Below are 21,339 nucleotides of genomic sequence, written 5' to 3' on the forward strand. Positions count from 1 at the left end.
GCTTACTGCGCTAAACAAGCTATCTTCTTTACGGGTGGTTAACCATACCGTGTAATATGCAAATAGCAATCAATACATCACTGCCATAAAATGTGTATATAACAAACAACTCTTCCGCATCAATTCTTTTCGTTCAGCTATGCAGTCGAGCCGATGGTCAAAAAGTACTAGTTCCGTGGTGCCATACAACTCTCACTTTTGCTAGATACTAAAGCAGAAAACGTTACGGACATTTCATATGATTAGTGAAGTGACTGACGACCTCCGTATCGGGAAACAAAAGCGAAACAAATGCTCGATACGCGAAGAATTGTGAGGCAAAACCTTAAAGCAGAAATTAAAACAATTACAAACCGTCATGCTACACGTGATTGAACGTTACCAAACTGGTACATAACATACCAGAGTACAAATAAATCTGGTTTTGTGGTTGTGTTTAACATGTGATAATATTGAAATTAAAGAAAACTTTTTCACGATTGAATTCCGCTATTAATTTTATTCACGACAGATACGTACGGCTTGTAAGCTCAGTCAATGTATGTGTTCGTGTAATGAACACCAACTCAGTTTATCCAAATTAGTAAATGTTAACAAGAAAATATCAGACAACTATTGAAATACCATTTTATTTGTGGCGGAAAACTGGCCCTTACTTAGCCCTCGCTGAATTCAAAACTGACAAAGGACATATCTTAACATCCCAGGTATTATTATTTTGATTTGTTTGATGGTTACGCCGCTGGGCATAAGTTGAAGTCCTAATGGGGAAGACAATCAAAATAAAAAAAGCTATTTGTTGTAGTTACATGACATAATGAAGACGTTAATGGACTACACCGAATGTTTCATCACATAATATATTTTGATGTTCTAATGCTTACCTTATAGAAATTTTGTGTGCGTTTTAGGCCCGAGAGGAACAAGCGAAGCTTGAAATGAAGCATCGAAAAGAGGAAGACGACCTATATAGGAAATTCGCAAGGAAACGCGAGGAAGAAGATAAACGAATGCAAAGTGAGATTCAGGTAAATTGCTTTTAACTATTACGCTAAGGATGGCCACTTACAAATGATCTTGCAGGATGAGTGGGAGCGCGAACTTCAGCGATTGGCACATAAGTTTGAGAAGGAGATGACCACTTTGCGACGTTCACGGGAAGATCAGAGCATGCTGACATTGAAACACGAGCAACAAAAAGAAGATCTAGAAAAGAACATGACGATACGAAAAACAAAGAAAAAAGAAAGCCTGACAAGGAAATTGCTAGAACATGAACGCTCAGAAACTGCAGCACTGGTGGATCGTCAATCAAGTGAAATGTTAGAGCTAATTAGCGCCCGACGCAGCGAGTACATGCAGACAGAAAGCATATTTCTCGATGACGAATTCACCGAAAGTACTGTTCCACTGGAATACCCATTGGTTGCCCCGAAACCAGCTCCTCCGGCTCTTAGCAAGTTTCAAATATACAATGATCCGATCGAGTTTCAGGATGTAGACCAGATCGCCATCACTGTTGCTCAAGAAGATCAGAAAACATTTACAGACCTTGTGCGCCAACTAGTCGGCCGATGTACGTCGGACATCGAAAAAGCGCGAACCATTTTCAGATGGATTACCGTAAAAAATCTTAACACGATGACATTTGATGATGAAGTTCGCGGGGATACTCCAATGGGACTTCTCCGAGGAATAAAATACGGAACTGAAAGTTACCATGTTTTATTCAAAAGATTATGCAGGTAACATATATGATTATTTCTATTTGTATTTTATTACAATCAGCCTATGTTTAATGTATTTCAGTTATGCTGGCCTGCATTGCGTAGTCATCAAAGGATACTCGAAAAGTGCTGGTTACCAACCGGGAGTTAAATTTCAAGATTCAAGGTAAATAGCTAGTGTTGCATTACATAGAACAATGTTTTTCGATGACCATAACCATTTCTTCAATTAGTCACCCGAAAAATTCTAGGTTCCGAAACTCCTGGAACGCTGTCTATGTTGCTGGAGCATGGCGTTTCGTGCAATGCAACTGGGGTGCACGCCATCTGGTTAATGCGAAGGAAGCACCCAAAAGTGGAAAAGGCAAAAACGATAGCTTACGATATGAGTACGATGACCATTACTTCCTAACGGATCCGCGCGAGTTCATCTACGAGTTCTTTCCACTGCAGGAAGATTGGCAGCTATTGAAGCGACCAATTCCATTAAATGAATTCGAAAATCTGCCTTTCGTCCGATCGCTATTCTTCCGATATGGCTTGCATTTTGCAGATGAGGGATATGGTGCCGTAGTTTTCACAGATGATACAGGTAATGAAATAAATTAGTATCCCTTCATGTAATCATCAATTTTGCTGCACCAGGTTTAAACAACGTGATTGTTTGTTAGAAAGACGTAACAAAATTATTGTAGGTCAGACCTTCCTCCTAGTGAATCCGATTGACTACTCACTCCATCATGCTGTCGTTCACTCATTTGAGTGGAAGCTTCCAGTGAATAATGCGTTGTAGAATGAAATGGAATACATATTGGTAAAAATAGAGCAAGTTCGTCAGCAGTCCTTTGAATCAAACATAGCTGCATGATTTGAGTCTCCATCAGTACAGCTTATATCCATGTGCACTACTCAAACTTTTTAAGTTTAAGAATAACATATAGAATTTCAAGGTTAAGAACCCCAACAATTGTCCATATTTTCACTCTACAATAGGAAGTGTTTAAAATGAAACTAAAATATAAAGGGTTTATCTGTTGACAAGGCGGTGTGGCTCAACCATCTGACTAAAATCACAGTTGTGAGATTAGGCAGACGGGAACCACGCGGCATCGCATCTCTTAACTCAACTACTCAATTTTAAGGATAGAGCCGCGGGTGGCGCTAGGTTGAGACTTGGGATGGCTCTATTTTTTATGCTTTTTTTCTGGCATATAAAGTCACGTCAATCCTAATTAGTAATTCTAAATTATTTAAAATAAATTTAACAAATGTTCTGTGTCTGCAGGTGCAGCAACCGTGAGAATAGCAATGCCATCGGATATGCAAGGTTGCCTGATATTCCACTACAACCTAAAATTCTACGACAGTGAAGAAGATTCGTACGACGGAGTATCGCTGAAACGGTTTGTCATGCAGTCAGTCATAAGCAATATCGTTGCTTTCCGAGTGCATGCCCCTTGTTCGGGAGCTTTTCTGCTAGACATTTTTGCCAACGCGGTTACACCGCAAGAGTACCTGACTGGTGAGCCAATGAAGTTCAAGAGCGTGTGTAAATTCAAGGTATTTATCAGACTATAAATAAAATATAAAATGTTCTCGCCATAGACCAAATTAAAAGCAAGGAAACAACATTTATGTAGTTTTATGTTTGGCGCTAATTTGTATTTAAATAAAGTGCAATAAAGATCGATAGTCTTCTGGACGTTTTCATGCCAGCCGAGCAATGCCAGAAGCGCGAGCCATGCAAACTTACATGTTTCTAAATTTGGACTATGAGCATAAACCAATACTAACCAATCATTTATTAAAAAATATTTTTTCACGATCTCTTTTTATTAAGATTTGCTGCGAAGAACTACAAACGGTTATGGTTCCACTGCCAGATTGCGCTAGTGGAGAGTGGGGACCTACCAAAGCAACAAGACTTTTTGGGCTAATACCAATTACACACCAGGTAATGCAGTAATAGGTACCTAGTTTTGGAAATAGTACATCTGACTAATCCTGAATTTGCAGGAACCTCTCATATTTGCTGGACGAGCAATCGAATTGCAATTCCGAATGTCTCGACCTCTAACAGACTTTATGGCGACGCTTCATAAAAACGGTATAGAAGAAAAGAAGCTATCCAAATACGTACAGCATAACGTGATAGGTGATACAGTTACGTTCAACATAAGGTGATTATAAAAATAACAATTATTTCTCGGTGATTCGTGATTCCATTTTTATTTGCAGCTTTCCACAGGAGGGCCAATATGGTTTAGATATTTACACTAGAGAAGTGGGATCGATTACAAACAATAATAATTCGTCAAACGAGAAGCATCTTTTAACGCACTGTTGCAAATATTTGATTAATTCATCAAAGCGAAACTGAGTTCCACCTGCAGCAACTCACAGCTATTGTACCGTTACATTCGTTGAAATAATTTGTTAGTTACTGTAAATATAGATGATAGAATGTTCACAACACAGATAAAAGTATTTCAATTTTTAATGTTGACAGATATATGTATTTATTAACAAAAACTTATTCTACTGCTCCGCTCATCGCACAACTGATTCACTCACAAATGTAAATAGAACCCCTGTTATTAATTACAATAAACCAAATAAGATTTATGCATAATAATTATTCTGTTATGTAAACTTATGCTTGTAAATCGTTGTTTATTTTTGTGTCGATATCCATTATTTGTGCTTCAATGCGTTTGAAATCCTTGAGCTCGCTGGTTACGGCAGCCGTGATAGCCTCCTTTCGCGCTGTGGCATCGGCGAGACGCTTACGTCCGGCTTCTGTTTTTGCAACAGCACACTAAAATTAGGCTGTTAGTGATGGCGAAAATATTGTCCTAATATCGATACTAACCTCCAATTGCTCTTTCTGAAACTGAATTTGTGATTTGTAATATTTTATTTGCCACTTCAATTTATTAACCACTAAAGGACGAACCTGCTCCTCTGCAGATTTTCCAGTGGGACGCCTACAGAATGTAAAAAAAATGGTTTGATTGAAAAATTGATTTTAAATTTTTTTAAATTTAAAGTACTTTTTAGAAATGTTTAATATTACAACACAATTCAAGACTCAGGTTGTTATTATTAAAAATAAAGTATGGATTCAACGTTGCGGGTTGTTGATATGTGAATCAAAACCAATTAATCCATTAACTCGCGTCTTTTCAAACAAAATTAAAATTAAAATTTCCTTTTCAATCTACTAAGAAAAGTTCGCGGGCATGTAATTTTGTCTCTATGCACAGATTCTGCACAGCTTCATCATTCCGGAAAGTTATAACAATTATTTTGGGTGCGAGAATACTCGTCTCATGGACAACGAGTCGGGGCAACGAGTTACGGGAGCAAAGTTAAGCTTTGAAGAACGCAGTCTAGGGCACAGATCGTTAACGAAGAGAATAAAAGTTAAGGGCACAAGATGGCTGCCATGATGACTGATAGCTGACATCAACAATGCTGACATAGGCTGATCGATCAGTTAAGTAGGACAGCATCCACTGAGTAACCCAGTAGGGAATTACAAGCATTTTAATTAGTCAACTTACCGTCTTTTTCGATGTTGAAGATTAACAAGTTTATAAACGCCAATTGGCTGTTATGGAGCATCTCTTTACAAAGCCATGCTGATGCTCAGAAATTGAATCAGAAAAAAGAAATTGGAAAACTTTAGAAAGACAGCTTATAATGGAAATGCCACGTTAGTTCAATATTATGGGTGTTACTAGCTTTGTGTATTGGAGTGATAGAGACACACTGTTACACTGACATAATGACTAACTAGCGACCGGTTGAATATAATTGAATATAAATGAAACGGGTGAGGCGAAGGACGTGACGAATTGCTCAATGGACGACAATCTGACTGGACGCGGACCTTAGGAGGAATCAATGCTCAAAACAACTTCCGTCACTTCTTATTTAACCGAGACGTTCAATTGCGGCAGATGAATATCGTTATGTACCATACTATTTAACCAACCACTGCAGTGCACTGTGTTCGTTCGAAGAATGAATTGGAAGAGTGTTCGAGTATACCTTACTTACTTTGGCGACAATCCGCATATCGAATCCATAATGAATTCAGGAGTATTCTCCACATGTCTCGGTCTTGGGCTGCCGCTCTCCAGTCGCTCCTAACACCCACTGCTCTAGCATCCTCGTCAACAGCGCTCATCCAACGGGTACGGGGTTTGCCGCGAAGTCGTCGGCCTCTGTCGCGTTTTTTGCTAAATATTGTTTTCGCTGGTCCCTCATCCAGGATCAATGCTACGTAGCCAGCCCATTGTAGCCTGCCGTATTTTAATCGCATCACAATATCCGCATCTTTGTATACTTGGTATCGTTCATGATGCATGCGCCTGCGCCACGCTCCTTCGGCTAATATGCCGCAAAGAATTGATCGCAGGATCTTACGCTCAAGAACGCCAAGAGCTCCTCACTCGCTCTCTTTCAACGTCCACGCTTCGTGGCCGTAGAGTACTGCCGGCAGAATTAGCGTCTTTTAGAGCGCGAGTTTTGTACGAAGTTATAGGCTACGGGACCTTAGCTGGCTACGTAATCCGCAGAAGGCCCTATTGGCAGCCGCTATCCGCCATTTTACTTCACGGCCCTCATCGTTGTCACATGTCACTAACGTACCAAAGTTAACAAATTCGTCGACCACTTCAAAAGTATCTCCATCTATCACCACCGCAGTTCCAACACCCGAAGGGCTACCACGCTCTCTACCAGCCACCATATACTTTGTTTTGGTAGAATTTATAAGCCCTATCCTCGCAGCTTCCTCCTTAAGATGCGTGTACGCTTCTTCCGCAGCTCTACGGTTAACACCGATGATATTGATATCGTCCCCGAACCAGTCCCTCGAAAACCGCACTGGCACTCGCCAACAAAGGTTTCCTGCAACAGCCTCCATCTGAGAAACAGGATGCGAGAGAGAATTTTGTATGCAGAATTGAGGCCTCGATAATTTCTGCATTCGAGTCGGTGGCCCTTTTTGTAAATAGGGCATATGAGATCTTCCAACCAGTGCGTAGGTCTAGCTAACTCCTCAGTCTATACCTTCAGTATAACCTGATGTATTGTACAATACAGCCGTTCGCTTCCGCCTTTCAATTAACAAAAACTTATTCTACTGTTCGGTTCCTGATTCCGATGATCGTATTAAAGAAGCTTCTCGTATCGTGCTTCTTGAAGCAATTCTCCGCCTCCGCAAGAATGCGATCCCAGTGCTGGCGTTTCTGACGACGGTGAAGTCTCTTTTCAGCAGCTCTAGCATCTCGGTATCTCTCTCTGCTCTGGCGTGTCACAGTTGCAGCCAATATGTGATTTCTGGCTCGATTCTTCTTATCAGTCACTCGCTGCGACTCTGCGTCAAACCACTCACTGGAAGTGGATGCAGCAGTAGTACCCAACACTTCTCGCACTGTAGTACTGATGGTGTCGTGGATGTGGGTCCACTGTTCGTTCAGGTTCTCTCCGAGTTGTTCACCGATCCGCTCATTAGTCTTCCGAGAGTATTCTGCAGCTCCTTCTGCTGACAATCGCCGAGTGTTCAGTCGTATCTTCCTCGTTCGTTTCGATTTGAATACATTGGACAACCGGGCGCGGATCTTACTTATCACGAGATAGTGGTCCGAGTCGACGTTTGGTCCCCAGAAGGATCGCACGTCTGCGACATCAGAAAAATGCCGGCCATCAACCGGAACGTGGTCGATCTGAGAGCAGGCCTCTCCATTGGGGTGTTTTCCGCTGTGCTTCCGAATGTTCCATCGTGCAAAATGGGTACTACAGATAATCATTCCTCTGATTGCAGCGAAGTTGATTAGCCTCAGGCCAGTGTCGTTTGTGGTAGGATTTAAACAATAGTTTATGTAAGAGGCCCTGCTTGAGCCACACTATCGAGCCTCGTGATGGAAATCCCTTGGTTTTATTCCCGAAATAATACATGTCATAATTCGCTCCGCTCCGAGTTAGACGCTGTCGTAAGCTGCTCCTAATATAAACTACGAATGCTCACTACGATGAGGAAACGATGTTTCACCTTGCGGTGGATTCTTCGTCGAGAGCAGTTTCTGACATTGGACCAGACGCTCAATGCCGGCGAGCTATTCTACGTGCTAACACTCAACATTCGCCTCCTCCTCCCTCCCCTTCCAATACAATTACATCATCATATTGACCAAAACTCGCACCAACGATCGCATTCTGTTGCAGCAATCCTTCGACACAAGCTACAGCGTTTTTCTGTGTGATCGCAGCCCACTCAACAGCAATCCGTGACTATTTAGCGGGATGTTAAGGAGAAACCGAAAGTGGTTAACGTTATTGTGTTAGTGCGATAAACACTGTACTATACATCTCATGTGTTCGTTAAAAACTTAAACGTTTATTTGAATGTTGCATAAGTATTGGTAATACATGTCTAATAGCGGAGCTTGCAAACGTAAACACAGCTGATCCGCAGCCAACCGCACCGACTACGAACATCCCAAAATATAGTTTTTTTTTATATCAAGACATTCCGATGCGCTTAGGATTGCCAGCAGCAACTGAATAATGCATAGATTCAATAGGATGGTTGATTAATCCGTTTGCATTGAAGGCCAGTTTTTGATTCCTGGTCAGCTGATCGTTTGTTTACATCACTCTAAGCCTATCAATGCGGTAAAAGTTGAAAGCTCTTTAAAAGCTCATTGATGTGGCAAAACTTTGAGACCGTGGTGCTGTATTTTCGGAAATCGCTAGTGCAACGAAATATGTGCGCAACCAAATATTTATTAACTAATTCCAACTTATACGTTTTACAAACACGTAATGATCTATATGATCAGTTAAATTCATTTTCCACTAGCAATTATGTTTTGCCGAGCGTTTGTTGATATATTGCGGATCGATAAATGGAATGACAAATTTTAGGAAATTATAACAGCACTAGAAGCACTGATTACGTGGCGAAATCATGCGCTGCCAATACACAAAACAATACATGCATCGAGAGGTAGCCATTTATCCAGCCATCTTTGAGCCATTTTCGGCTTCCCCTTAATTAATCTCCCTTATTCTTGCTTATGACCATACTCTGCATTCGTATGAATAGTCGGTTTCGAATATTTGAAATGATTCAAACGAAAACAACACAAATTGGCTGTACTTTCGAACAAAAACGAGAATTAGGGGAACTATTCACAAAAATACATGCAGCCAGGTAAAGACAATTGCACGGTATGCAAACGTGTGCTAGTACTTATGTACCTATAGACTAAAAAAATCTGCTTTGCGCGATTTAAATTCCTCCAAAGAAAAGATAGGATTCTGCCATATTAAGTAAGCATAAAGCAACAGTAAACAAATTGTGCCGATAATTCTAATCCATAGCTGGTGTTGGCATATGCGAGTGCGACTATAACTATCCAAACAGCAATTTTGGTTTTATGTTTGTTTTAAGGGATGTCGTACTGATATAACCCTCATGTTACACTAATTTGCTTCGATTTTAATACAATCACTAAAGCGCCATTACTCGTATATCAGTCCCGTATAAATAGGAAACGCCATATAAAATGAGACTTTTATGCGAATAGCGGCAGTAAAACTTAATATACCTACTAACCATCTTTAGAATACAGATTTTACTCGAACTTTATGACAGATCAATACAACTTTTTTTTGACAAAGTTTTACATAAAGCCTATTATGCTAAAATAGCTAAAATATACAAACTGTTTGCTAAATGAAAACATTTAAATCTGTGAGAAATAAACCTTAAGCTTTACCAACCAATTATATTTTTTAGAAATCTTCGTTAAATACCAGGTACGATACATTAAGTAATTTTAACTTTGGAATTAGTGGCTTCAGTGGCAATTTGAGCATATAGCATAAACATGCCTAACATAAACAATAGAAGTATTAAACTTACCATTTTTTGACAGAGTCATTTCTGGGATCGGCTTCTAGGACTTCCAGTACTTGTAAATGTTCATCTGTATCGATGCAATCCCATATTTTATTGAAATGTGAAAGAATGTTATCTAGAAGACCCATTTTAAAAACCGAAAACAGATTTTCAGTTTTATCGATGTTACTATATTCCATAAAGTGTTGTATCCTGAAAAAAGGTTATTTATACTATATGCACGACAAATCTAACTTTAGATGTAAATGTTATAATAACTGTATAGATGGACTATGGGTAAAATTGACGAGTGATTAATTTTACCAGCTAACGTGAACTACCTAACTATTAAAGTTCATAAATGTGTTAATAAGCATCTAATATTTGTAAACTCTATTTCATGATGTCTAAATCTCAATCGTCGTTCAGATCTCTAAAATTTTCTCTGAATACTGAAAACTGGAAATGATTTTCCACCTGTCCCTCCAGAACATGCATGTTGACTATGCTTTATGCTATATTTTTCGTATTGAGTATCCTAATGCTCGGGTACTTTTTCATTTCGATGTATCTGACAATGAGAGAGTCTCTTCGTGGCCCCTCTCTACCGCTTTTAACGGCAATACTAATTGTTGTCATTATGGTCAATACAAAATTAAGGATATCATTATGGTCAAAGATAGTTATATCTACTAAGTTGTGGAACATTAGCGGTCCGCTTTCCTCGGAGCCGACAAAGGTTCTGCCATAATTTTTCGGTCCACTTTCAACTCTCAAAATAAACAGTGAAAACATTTTTATAGAATGTATCACTAGTTGCTTGAAAATACATATAGACTGTAGTACACTACATTTAGGTTTTAACGATCATAATTTCCCTGAATTAATGCTCTTCTTAGCATGTTCATGTCACCCACAGTACCTATCTCTATCGAAATTTTGATATAGATTTTGTAATATTATAACGTTCACTTCACATTTTCTCGAATGTATTTAAAATCTACATAGGGTTTGGCATTAAGTTGTACTGAAAAGTAAGTTAACATGATTTACTTTTTACCTGATAGCGTTAACCAATTCCAAATATTTATCTAAAAACTTCTGTTTATATTTGCTCGGCACGGCATTGGACGCCATTTCTAACATGAAAGTATACAACGGTTTTAATCAAATAGTGTTTTGTTTTCTTAGTGATTTAACTGACTTAACCGATACACAATATAAAATACTAATCCTTAATTCTTGCCCTTGATTCTTGATGGTTCTTATTGCAATCGAAAACAAGTTCACTTTTTCAAGACATAAACCGCCAAAACGATAACCAAAACTAGAGTGACTATATACAGAGTGGCGACAATGTCAAAATTGGAATGATAATTATCTGTCAGTGTCATTCCAATCGAGCAGACGACCTATCCAACGCGTATGCAGGAAAGAGAAAGAAAAACCTTGGAAAAACCGCATTGCATACAATTGGGATGATTTGTCGCCACTCTGTAAATAGTCACTCTAACTAGAGTGACTATATACAGAGTGGCGCCAAGTCATCCCAAATGTATGCAATGCGGTTTATCCTAGGTTTTTCTTTCTCTTTCCTGCATACGCGTTGGATAGGTTGTCTGCTCGATTGGAATGACACTGACAGATAATTATCATTCCAATTTTGACATTGTCGCCACTCTGTATATAGTCACTCTAACTCTAACCAAAACAACAACATAAATCCAAGCTAGAGTGACTATATACAGAGTGGCGACAATGTCAAAATTGGAATGATAATTATCTGTCAGTGTCATTCCAATCGAGCAGACGACCTATCCAACGCGTATGCAGGAAAGAGAAAGAAAAACCTTGGAAAAGCCGCATTGCATACATTTGGGATGACTTGTCGCCACTCTGTATATAGTCACTCTAATCCAAGCATAAATCAGAACGGTGGGTGACTATAGTTACTATATATAGTATTGCGGTTATTTACATAAATTTTCATCCTGTTGCGGCGGTTAGAGTGACTATATACAGAGTGGCGACAAGTCATCCCAAATGTATGCAATGCGGTTTTTCCAAGGTTTTTCTTTCTCTTTCCTGCATACGCGTTGGATAGGTCGTCTGCTCGATTGGAATGACACTGACAGATAATTATCATTCCAATTTTGACATTGTCGCCACTCTGTATATAGTCACTCTAGCGGCGGTAACCCGCATCGTCAATCACCGCAAAGAGAACAAGGAAAGGTGGCCAAATATTTTTTGGTTTATATGTGCAATTGTTACTGATGCTTAAGCAACTAAAAATACATAAAAAAACGTCTTTAACCTTTTACATTCAAAAATATGTATTATATAAATTCATTGAATATCATAAGTATAAAAATATGTGTAAATAGTAACACAATTTAAGAAGTACGGAAAGGGGTTGCAAATATCTTAACAATAGAAATTAATCTATTTGTTTGGCAGCTCTGGACAAAAGCACATCCTTCAATATTTGGCGAGGTCAGCATTGGGCGATAATGTATCGATATAACTGGTATCGATATTCGTGGACGAAATCTCGATTTTTTTTTCGAAATAGTTAATTTCGGCATGCATATAACAGCTTTGTAAATGTTAACACGTTATATGGAGTGTTAAAAATAAATGTAAAATGCAGATCGTCACGTGATGCGAGCAATTTTGCTGATTATGCTTTCAGCTGAGTATACGTATCGATATGTGAAAAATATCGATATTCAATTAACGAAAATTCGTCAGCTTCGCTCAATATAGAATTATTTTGACAGCTTGCTATGAACTTTCCGAGAATGAAAAGATTTCTTGCAATGCACAATAGTATATAGTAACTATATGGGTGACCCGTAAAAAAAACTTTGCAACTACTCGAAAACCTGTGCTCGACTACTCGAAACAAAAATCGAGAGTTTGTCATTTTTGAAAAATAATCTGCAATTCTCTGGCAAATATTTTTTTTTTATTTATGCGTATATCTGCGACAAATTAAAAACAAACTGCAGATATTTGCCTATTTACACTTTTAATAAAATCTGCCAAGAAATTTAAAAAATATGCGTTTTGCAAACAAATTAATGCACATCTGGTATCCCTGTATGTGAGAGAAATTCGCGTTGACGGCATTAAACGATCTCTTGCACACTCATAGAAATGCCCGTATGGGTGAAAATCTGCCAAAATTTTTTGATCTCTTGCGCTCTGGAAGAAATCCCTATTCCGCTTCACCCGTACAGTAAACTTTTGGAGGTAGCAGCAGCTTACGCTCGTCAACGCGAATGGATAGAAGGGAAAGGGATGCAAGATGTGCAGATTAATTTCGTTAAACTTACCGATTGATGACTTCGACATACAGACGTAACAACTAACAACTTCTGGTTAAAAAACTTCGCCCTCCCTCCTTTCTCGGATCCCGGTTTCGCATTTTTCGCATAATCCCATTAAACTTTTTCAGGTTTTCCTTAATCTAATTTTTTAGATTTGCAGAATTGTCTGCAAATTCCAGATTTTTGGAATCGTCTTGCAGATCATTATAAATTTACAAATATTTGCAGTTTTTATGACTTTTATTGGCCTTGCCAGCATTGAAAGAGATTTCATAGGCTGCTCGCACTTACAGGAAATCTCGTGTCGAACTGTCAACGCGTGAGTGTTGACAAAAGCAAAAATACTTCTTTCTTTTTTTCTCACGCAACACCCTGAACAATATCAGCAACGCTGGCAAGGCCAATTGCTTTGGTGCAGTTTTTTGTTCGAAGCTCTTTAAACTATCACAGACTTCCTCAAAAAGTGCAGATTTTCGCAGATTATTTTTAAACCAGAAAATTCGAGTAGCCGCTCGATTTTTTTGGTTTTCGAGCAGTTGCAGACATTTTTTTAGAAAATATGGCATCTCTGCTGCCAGTGCCAAGTGCCAACGTTAGTACCAGGGATACCAGACTTGCAGAATTGTCGGCAAATTCCAGATCTTTGGAACGGTCTTGCAGATCATTATAAATTTGCAGATACCGTGAACCCCCGTTCGTTTGACCGTTTTTAATCTGAACACTTCTTATTTGAACCCCGTTGATTTGCACGACGTGCAAATTAAAAATGGTTCTAACGTCATACTCAATATGACATCATTGCTTATGCAGACAATGCACATAAACACGATTTGTTTGTGCTGATCTAGCGTATTTAATCTGTTTCACATTGCGTTTTCCCAACGATTATGATAGAAATCCTATCGGAGAATGAATATTCGCTGCTTGCAACTGCCAACTGAATCAAACGACCCCCCGGCACGTCGCCATTTTTCTGTGACTGAAACTGAAACGTCGAAAACACTGGGCGGGAAAATCGAAATAGAAAATCAATGCGACGGCCATTGTTGTTTGGGGTACAATAGTGAGGGGTCCTACTTAATGGGGGTACTGTCAAACTCAGTATAGACCAAGATAGCGATGTCGAGGAGGTGAAATCAAACCACCAAAACCATAACAAAGAGCAGGGCAGCCAGTTCACACAAGTTCCAGCATATTTAGGGTTACCAGTTGTTCAAATTAAAAACTAACCCCGTTAGTTTGCATGAGGAATCGTTCAAATGAACGGGGGTCCACTGTATTTGCAGTTTTTATGACTTTTATTGTTTGGGTGCAGATTTTTGTTCGAAGCTCTTTAAACTTTCACAGACTTCCTAAAAAGTGTGCAGATTTTCGCAGATTATTTTCAAAACAGAAAAAGCGAGTAGCCGAAAAACTGCTCGATTTTTTCGGTTTTCGAACAGTTCCTGACATTTTTTTAGAAAATATGGCATCTCTGGTCAGTACGAAACACAAACACAATATATTCAATTGATGACAGCGTTAAATATAAATATATAATGAGAATATTTCGAATTTCGATTACGATTAGTTAGAAGAAAGAAATAATATGATTAATTTGAACGCTTAGTTTTATTGATAAAAATTACAAACATTCGGCATGAAACGGCAAAGGTAGAAAGTTTGTTCTTTTTATTCCTTAGCACTCGAGTTTTTTCTGTTTAATTTTTTCAGGGTCAAGCATGCAGAAGATCGTGTTTACGTGGATAGTCACTTTGAAACCAATGATGATATTCCAATGTGTGAACCTAAGCTTGAATCTTATGGAAATTGGATAGAAGCACAGATTTTACCGGGAGACACTCTGCAAGCTATCGCATTGCGATTTAATTGCACGGTAAGCAAGCAGCGCTTTAAATACGTTTAACAAACATTGCCATAAATTTTTAGATCGCTGAGCTGAAAAAAATAAACAAAATAGATAAAGATAACGAGATATTCGCTCGAAGAATAATCAGAGTGCCAATTACACCCCATTCGTTATTGTTAGAAACGATACCTAAGGTTCACAGTAGTGGAAACAGTAGTCCGAAAAACGCAATCAGTTTGGCACAGAGCTCTACTGCCATACTTGAGAATAAGGCTAATTTTGACGAAAAACTAATAGTAGCTGCCGTAAGTAGTGCTTCATATAAAAATGATGCGGTCAATTTAGTTTCTAACCAAAATTTGGAAGAAACGAATGAGATATCATCTAAACAACCCTTGCTAAGTGGAGAATACGATGATAATGTACCGCAACCTCGTTTGTTACGATTACCAGCAAACGATTTTTCTTGCAATGGGTCAGACTGTGATATTTCATGGATTTGTTTGCTTGTATGTATTCTTGCGTTGTGTTTTGTAATTCCTTTAATTTATGTGATTTACGTTGCGGAGCATATCGAAAAGTATCATCACGATAATTTAATCAATGAAACGAGTCATCACAAAACGTGATTTAGGTTGCATATTGGTTTTTTAAAAACAAGCTATTTCGACAACTTCAATAATTCCTATTTCAAAACGCGGTAATGGTTAATAGATATTTTGTTATGTTTGTATAACATATTTTCATGATCGATCTAGTTTTGCACTCATATATGCATATTTCTATTTGAAAATTAATCGCGTTAAGAACTTTTGTTGAGAGAACGATACAAGGTATATTTGTTGAGAATTTTTGTCAAATTATTGCGAATTTCACCTACTTTTAACGTTTGTACTACGAAAGTCTTCAAAATAAATAAAAAATAATCTGAAACACTAATTATTTTAAGTGCCTTTATATTATTAAAAAATATATTAAATAAAGTAGACATTATGAACTATTAGACAATATTTGCCAATATAGATTTATGCCGTATTGGCCACTTTGTACCTTGAGATCTACATTCTATTTAAAATCACAAGCCCTCCTAGTTCACAATGGAAATTTAAAAAAAAGTTGATTTTTTGAATATATACGCCGAGCATGGGCAAACGGTTTTATCAGTAGAATCAATAGCTATATATTGATTATACTGTTTTATCACGAGAAAAACAGATGCGTATGGTTCAATTTACCTATAACTAATGAACCACATACACCCACGCTTCATAGCATCGCTGAATATCGTGTGCAAAGCAAAAGTGCGAAATAACACCTTCTGCTGCTTCTAAAGTTACTAACACTACTTTAAATCTTTACTTTACTTTACTACTTTAATCTCTTTTCATGGTGATACTATTTTGAATACTTTCCGGCGTCCTCGGGTATGCTAAACCCGCTAAATCGACTACACTCAATTTTCAATTTTTGAACGAATTCCGATGTTCACGATGAGGTTATGTTCGTGATGAGATCCAAAGCCGAAGGATGCATTATCGGCGAGTCAGGCGAATAGTGTATGTTCATGAGGGATGCTCATCGATACCGAATAAGCATTTTTTCGCGAATTCTCCATCGACTGATAAGGACCATTCGTTCGGTGAATTGATGGCACAGAGAACAGATTAACAGGCTCGAAGGAAGTAATCGATTTTGTGTGTAAAATCTGTCGGTAGCGCCCTCCAGAAATAGTTTGCCAAACGCTTAAAAATATATCCATGTACCTTTATTAATATTTCTTTGTGCTGGAGGTACATAGCAGCGATGGCAGCGACATCAAGATTTAGTTTGCCACTTACTGGTCGAGGGGTGCTCTATTGAAGGCTTACTCGTAGATTACATAAAAACCTTTTACACACTTTTTGTCAATTACCTGGTAGTCTGTTCTCTGTGCTAGAACTAAGACGTAAATGACAGGAAGGAAGGAGGTTTAAATGGAACGATACAAAATACGAAATAGGACCTGTCAACTGTCCCCAACAGCATTTTGATTAAAGAACTACACGGCATTTCATTCTGTTTTTATATTCAACACTATTCTCAGCTTTATCTTAGCTATCCACTACTTTCCGATCCATCATCTCCCTATCTGGCATCGGGCCCCAGGATTCACTCGATCAGCAAGATATTATTCTGAGATGCCAAACCTCTCCCTCTACATTAGCGCAGCATGGAAGGTATAGATATTTCATACTGGCGAGTGGCGAAGGCGACCTGGTCTCCTAGACCCCCTTATGCGCCAAAAAATGAAAAATGAAACCTCCTATAAGTTTAGAAAGATATTCGCTGATATTTTCCTATAGGGTAGATGCTCCAGTAATGGAGGGATTATGTCGGGGGATAGTGTGTAAAGACAATTTGAACGCTCAATTTATCAGTTTCCAATTGACCTACATGATAATATGATGCACCATAGTGTTGGCTTTAAATACATACCAAAATTATACCATTCTGCTGGTTAATATATCTTAAATATTGCTTTTCCTGACATTAGTATGTGCTCCTAAAGTAGTGGTAATGTTCCTATAATAGTGGAAAATTTGCCTATAATAGTGGAATGTTGTGTACCGCCTTAGTAACGCTTGCAGTGAGCATGGCAGCAGGTGGATAACAACGTAGGCTTGCTAAAATGCTATGGATTGTTACGAATTTCTTAAGCAATTGCACTTTATTGGACTGCTGAAAAGGAATTTGTAATTTTTGCACCAACATCTTGAATTTTAACTGTGTATCTTAGATAAAACTGTTAAATAATATATATTTAACAATAGAAAACTGAAATTATCTCGAAATCCGCCAAAATTATGATATATTCCGAGTTTCCACTACTACTGGTATGTACTACCACAACTACTGGAGCATCTACCCTATCAAGATATGTTTAAAACAGATTTCGAGCAGTTTTTTTTTGGTGTTCGAGTAGTAGCCGATCTTTTTTTTAGAAAATATTTATACACTCAAAATAATTTTCACGTCGAAATTACGTGAAAAGTTATGTGATTATTTTCCATCTAACTTTTCCCGTACTATTTACGTGAATTTAACGTAGTTTGCATTAGTATGCGTGCATTTACGTGGAAATTAGATAGATGTTATTGTATTTTCCAATAATGTTCAACTGAAAGTCACGTAACTCCCTGTAGAGAAATTTACGTGATTTTTCACGTGGAAAGAACGTGTGGTTTATTTTGCGTGTATGGCATCTGTAACACTGAATTTGCCAGAACAGAATCTGATCAGGATGGGATTGGGATCAGACGTCGCGAACATCATTGTTAACCCTAGTAGTATTTGTTATGAACAATAAAATTTTAGGATTTAGTTGTTTTGATGCTATTATTAATTTACTAGTTGACATCCGGCGTAGATAGGTCAAACTCAAATAAAACAAAGTCAATCACTATGAATTCGGGCCAGCGATCTTCATATAACAACCGTAGCCTTTCAGAAGAAATTGAAGACGAACAGGTATATTTTTCTTTATAAAACGCAATTTCAAACATTTTTGTGGTAATGGTGCAAAGGTTTATGTAGGTATCTACTTCAAAATACGAAGCATTAATTATCTTTACCTGCAGGTATGGACAGATGATCAATCTAATTTATCATCGGAATGCAGTCATAGTAGTTGTGATTCTCGTACATATGAGTGGAGCCCATTTATTGAGGGCAGTACATTGCTTTACATCAAGTTCGATTTGGTTTATCACGCGAAACCGATCGTTTTTGATGACGATCTATTTTTTCGCAATGAGTACAAACGCCTTTCAATCAGGAAAAAAGAAAACATTCTCTCCAAATTTGGACACCGCGAAAAAAATAAGCACAAAATGTTTAAGGTGAGCATCATTGATACAATTAGAAAAGAGCAGCTTAATGGACTGAATAAGGAGATTATTATCAGTATTGCGCCGAAAAGGAATATAGTTCTTAAAGAGGTGCTGCCATTATCCGATACTATTCTTGGCATTTCGACGTCGTTGTTTCCGGATGGTAAAAAATTAATGGTCAACAAAATTAAGGATTTTTCTGTGTTCAACCGTACTAAACTGGTCAAGTCTAAAGACTGGATCAAAAGCATTGATACCGAGGCAGTAACAGTAGACAATCTAGAATCTTTGCTTGAAGGATCAACTAAAATTCCTACGATTGTCAAAATTACTTTTTTTGAAATGATTGAACATGATATCTCGAATGCTATAGAAATCAAAATAACAAATTTAATGGATCTCATTCAAAGCCAGGAAACTTTATTTAATAAAGACGACATTCAAACAATGAGTAGCAACGATTTGATTTTTAGCATGATCTTTATTTCGAAGGAGTATACCCAAAACGACGAATTAGATGTCAAATTTTGTTATCCTACCAAGGAGAACAATTTGCTGTTTAATTCAAAAGGAAGTTTCGTAACACTGCATTCTATTTTTAGTTCTTCTTTTGGGACAAGAACCGAAATGACTAACCTAAAGGTCCGCAATGTTCTCTTTTATACAACATATAATTTTTTCGAAGATGGAATTCTACTGTTTGGATTTAATTCGAAATATTCAGCATTTTTTTCTGTGAAACAGAAGAGTGAGCAGATATGTCGGTTACTAAGCATTTTGTACTCTGACTGTTCAGCAGTTTTCAATTTACCGGTTGAGCAGCAAACCGAGCTAATGCAGCTATGTGAGTTGATACGTCATTCTATAAAAACCAATCGAAGCATCGATAAATTTGAAAAAACATTCCTGGAACCGCATTTCGTGCCTCTACCAAAGGAAATACAGTTGCGCATTGATGATGCGCTGGGAGAGCTTGAAGCGATGGACTATCGCAACTGGAATGACGAACTAGTGGATTTATTCTGTGATGTAACCATAATTGGATGCTGCTTGTACTATAATCAGTATTTGGTCTGTTCGCATTTAAATGGTTCCTACCTAAAAGATATCGAGGCAGTATTAAAAAATTTTGGTATCTTCGAAGTTATTTGCACAACGAATATAAAAAATCTTGCTTTTTGGCGAAAATTTTACCCCCGCGACTATTGCGAATGTAAATTTAACGAAACGAATGATGCCTATTTTTTGTTAGTTTCAATCGGTCATTTGTTGATGATAGTCATTTTAGAGGTTCCCATCGATACAAACCATAATAGATCACTTTCGCGCTATGTAGAGGAAATACAGGACATGTTAGAGTATTTCAAATCAACAGGAATTGAACATCTAGTTCGAATCTGGATAGAATCAAACCGGCGACCACAATGCATTTCTACGTTAGTCTCCAAACAAGAATGTCAAACAGAAGAGCGATCTACGTTCCGTAATCATGACGAGGAATCGAACGCCTCGAGTTCAATTAAGAACCATGCATTAAAAGACGATGGTGATAATGATCATGATGATGATGATGATTCGGATTGGGGCCAGAGCATTGATAGCAGCCAACAAAGCAGTAATTTTGATGCAAATGAAATTTCTGACAACCGCTGTAAGGAATTTTCGGAACTTATTCCTAGTATGCTAACCTTTGGCAACGAAAACTTGCTCTATTACTTTGTTCAGTTGGAAGTGGGTGACGGACTGTTTCTAGCTCCGGTTCTTAGTTCGGTTCAGGCAAAACATGATATAATTATGAATACATTTCGTAAAACATGTACATTGATACATAATACTTTACAAAACACTAAAAAGTTTCGTGATTTATTATCTAATGATACGAAAATCGGTTTTAATCATCGATCGTTAGTTGCTGTTAAAGAGCAAGGAATGCTGATGTCCGTACCAAAAGAGTCCAATCCAAATGAAAGAATTGAGTTTTGGGTAATAGGAAGACTCTTTAATACACCATCCCGAGAATTATACGTATGTCACCGTGCTGATGCCCCGCAAAACATGGTAGAATTAGCTTTCCGAATATGCCTAACTTGTGCGGGATAAAAGCCTTAGTTTTTTATTTTCTTTCGGAATAATCATGCTCATTTGAATTCACATTTTCATTTTCTTTCCAATAAGATTTGATCGGCCTTTAGAGTAATATCTTGAAATTCGTTCGAATCTGCCTTAATTTAAAAAAAAAATTTAAAATAAGAAGTAAACCTATTTGTTTAGTATAGTAAATATAAAAAGCTTCTAGTATAAGTTTAGGAGCCTATAAATAATTACAACAACATGACAAAATTCCTTTTCGACCTATGTTTATATTGAAGCCATAAAATTTCGAATACCTTTAGGATAAAGTGACCAGATTTTTTTTTTGGATGAATGCGGGACGTATGGAATGACTTATTTGCTAAATCGGGTCGGTAGTGAAGATGGGATGATTTAGAAACGGAACACTTCATTTTAGCAATAGCGGCGCTCCCAGTCGCCGAGGATGCCAGCTTTTGGAAACAGTTCTGCTCGGTATATTAATAGTTTAAAGTATAGTTTAAAGATAAAGCCTATATTCAAGTTCAAATACAAAGGTAACGTGGTTTCG

General features: G+C 37.8%; 4 protein-coding genes across 8 annotated transcripts in view; 3 read left to right on the top strand and 1 right to left on the bottom strand.

Annotated features, from left to right (window-relative positions):
- The window catches only part of LOC128733841 (hillarin), a 38,640-nt gene extending 34,273 nt beyond the window's left edge, over positions 1-4,367 (top strand). For 2 of the 3 annotated variants that reach the window (XM_053827664.1, XM_053827665.1), the window contains exons 5-12: positions 912-1,028; positions 1,084-1,745; positions 1,810-1,893; positions 1,961-2,319; positions 3,013-3,287; positions 3,568-3,681; positions 3,744-3,907; positions 3,966-4,367. In XM_053827664.1, coding sequence (XP_053683639.1) covers positions 912-1,028; positions 1,084-1,745; positions 1,810-1,893; positions 1,961-2,319; positions 3,013-3,287; positions 3,568-3,681; positions 3,744-3,907; positions 3,966-4,107 — 1,917 coding nt within the window. In that variant the 3' untranslated portion in view covers positions 4,108-4,367. The remainder of the gene's footprint in view (positions 1-911; positions 1,029-1,083; positions 1,746-1,809; positions 1,894-1,960; positions 2,320-3,012; positions 3,288-3,567; positions 3,682-3,743; positions 3,908-3,965) is intronic. The other variant, XM_053827666.1, reaches the window with a different exon arrangement.
- On the bottom strand, positions 4,228-10,948 carry LOC128733845 (uncharacterized). Of its 3 annotated transcripts, XM_053827671.1 has the most exons (5): positions 10,850-10,948; positions 10,706-10,784; positions 9,670-9,858; positions 4,600-4,714; positions 4,228-4,545 (listed from the first exon to the last, which is right to left on the bottom strand). In XM_053827671.1, exons 2-5 carry the CDS (start codon positions 10,780-10,782, stop codon positions 4,381-4,383), a joined length of 546 nt encoding a protein of 181 aa, XP_053683646.1. In that variant the 5' UTR covers positions 10,783-10,784; positions 10,850-10,948; the 3' UTR covers positions 4,228-4,380. The 3 variants fall into 3 exon arrangements, with proteins under 3 accessions (XP_053683646.1, XP_053683644.1, XP_053683647.1); XM_053827669.1 differs by having other exon boundaries at positions 10,706-10,916; XM_053827672.1 differs by lacking the exons at positions 10,706-10,784; positions 10,850-10,948 and adding an exon at positions 9,987-10,034.
- A 3,575-nt stretch (positions 10,949-14,523) lies between these two features.
- On the top strand, positions 14,524-15,829 carry LOC128733844 (lysM and putative peptidoglycan-binding domain-containing protein 3). Its single transcript, XM_053827668.1, has 3 exons — positions 14,524-14,633; positions 14,694-14,856; positions 14,910-15,829. Exons 1-3 carry the CDS (start codon positions 14,620-14,622, stop codon positions 15,456-15,458), a joined length of 726 nt encoding a protein of 241 aa, XP_053683643.1. The 5' UTR covers positions 14,524-14,619; the 3' UTR covers positions 15,459-15,829.
- Positions 15,830-18,065: 2,236 nt separating this feature from the next.
- Positions 18,066-20,944, top strand: LOC128733843 (protein inturned). The gene is made up of 3 exons (XM_053827667.1): positions 18,066-18,152; positions 18,220-18,336; positions 18,447-20,944. Exons 2-3 carry the CDS (start codon positions 18,271-18,273, stop codon positions 20,796-20,798), a joined length of 2,418 nt encoding a protein of 805 aa, XP_053683642.1. The 5' UTR covers positions 18,066-18,152; positions 18,220-18,270; the 3' UTR covers positions 20,799-20,944.
- Positions 20,945-21,339: the final 395 nt, after the last annotated feature.

The sequence above is a fragment of the Sabethes cyaneus genome, chromosome 2 (assembly GCF_943734655.1).
Source record: "Sabethes cyaneus chromosome 2, idSabCyanKW18_F2, whole genome shotgun sequence".
In the NCBI taxonomy this organism is placed as follows: domain Eukaryota; kingdom Metazoa; phylum Arthropoda; class Insecta; order Diptera; family Culicidae; genus Sabethes; species Sabethes cyaneus.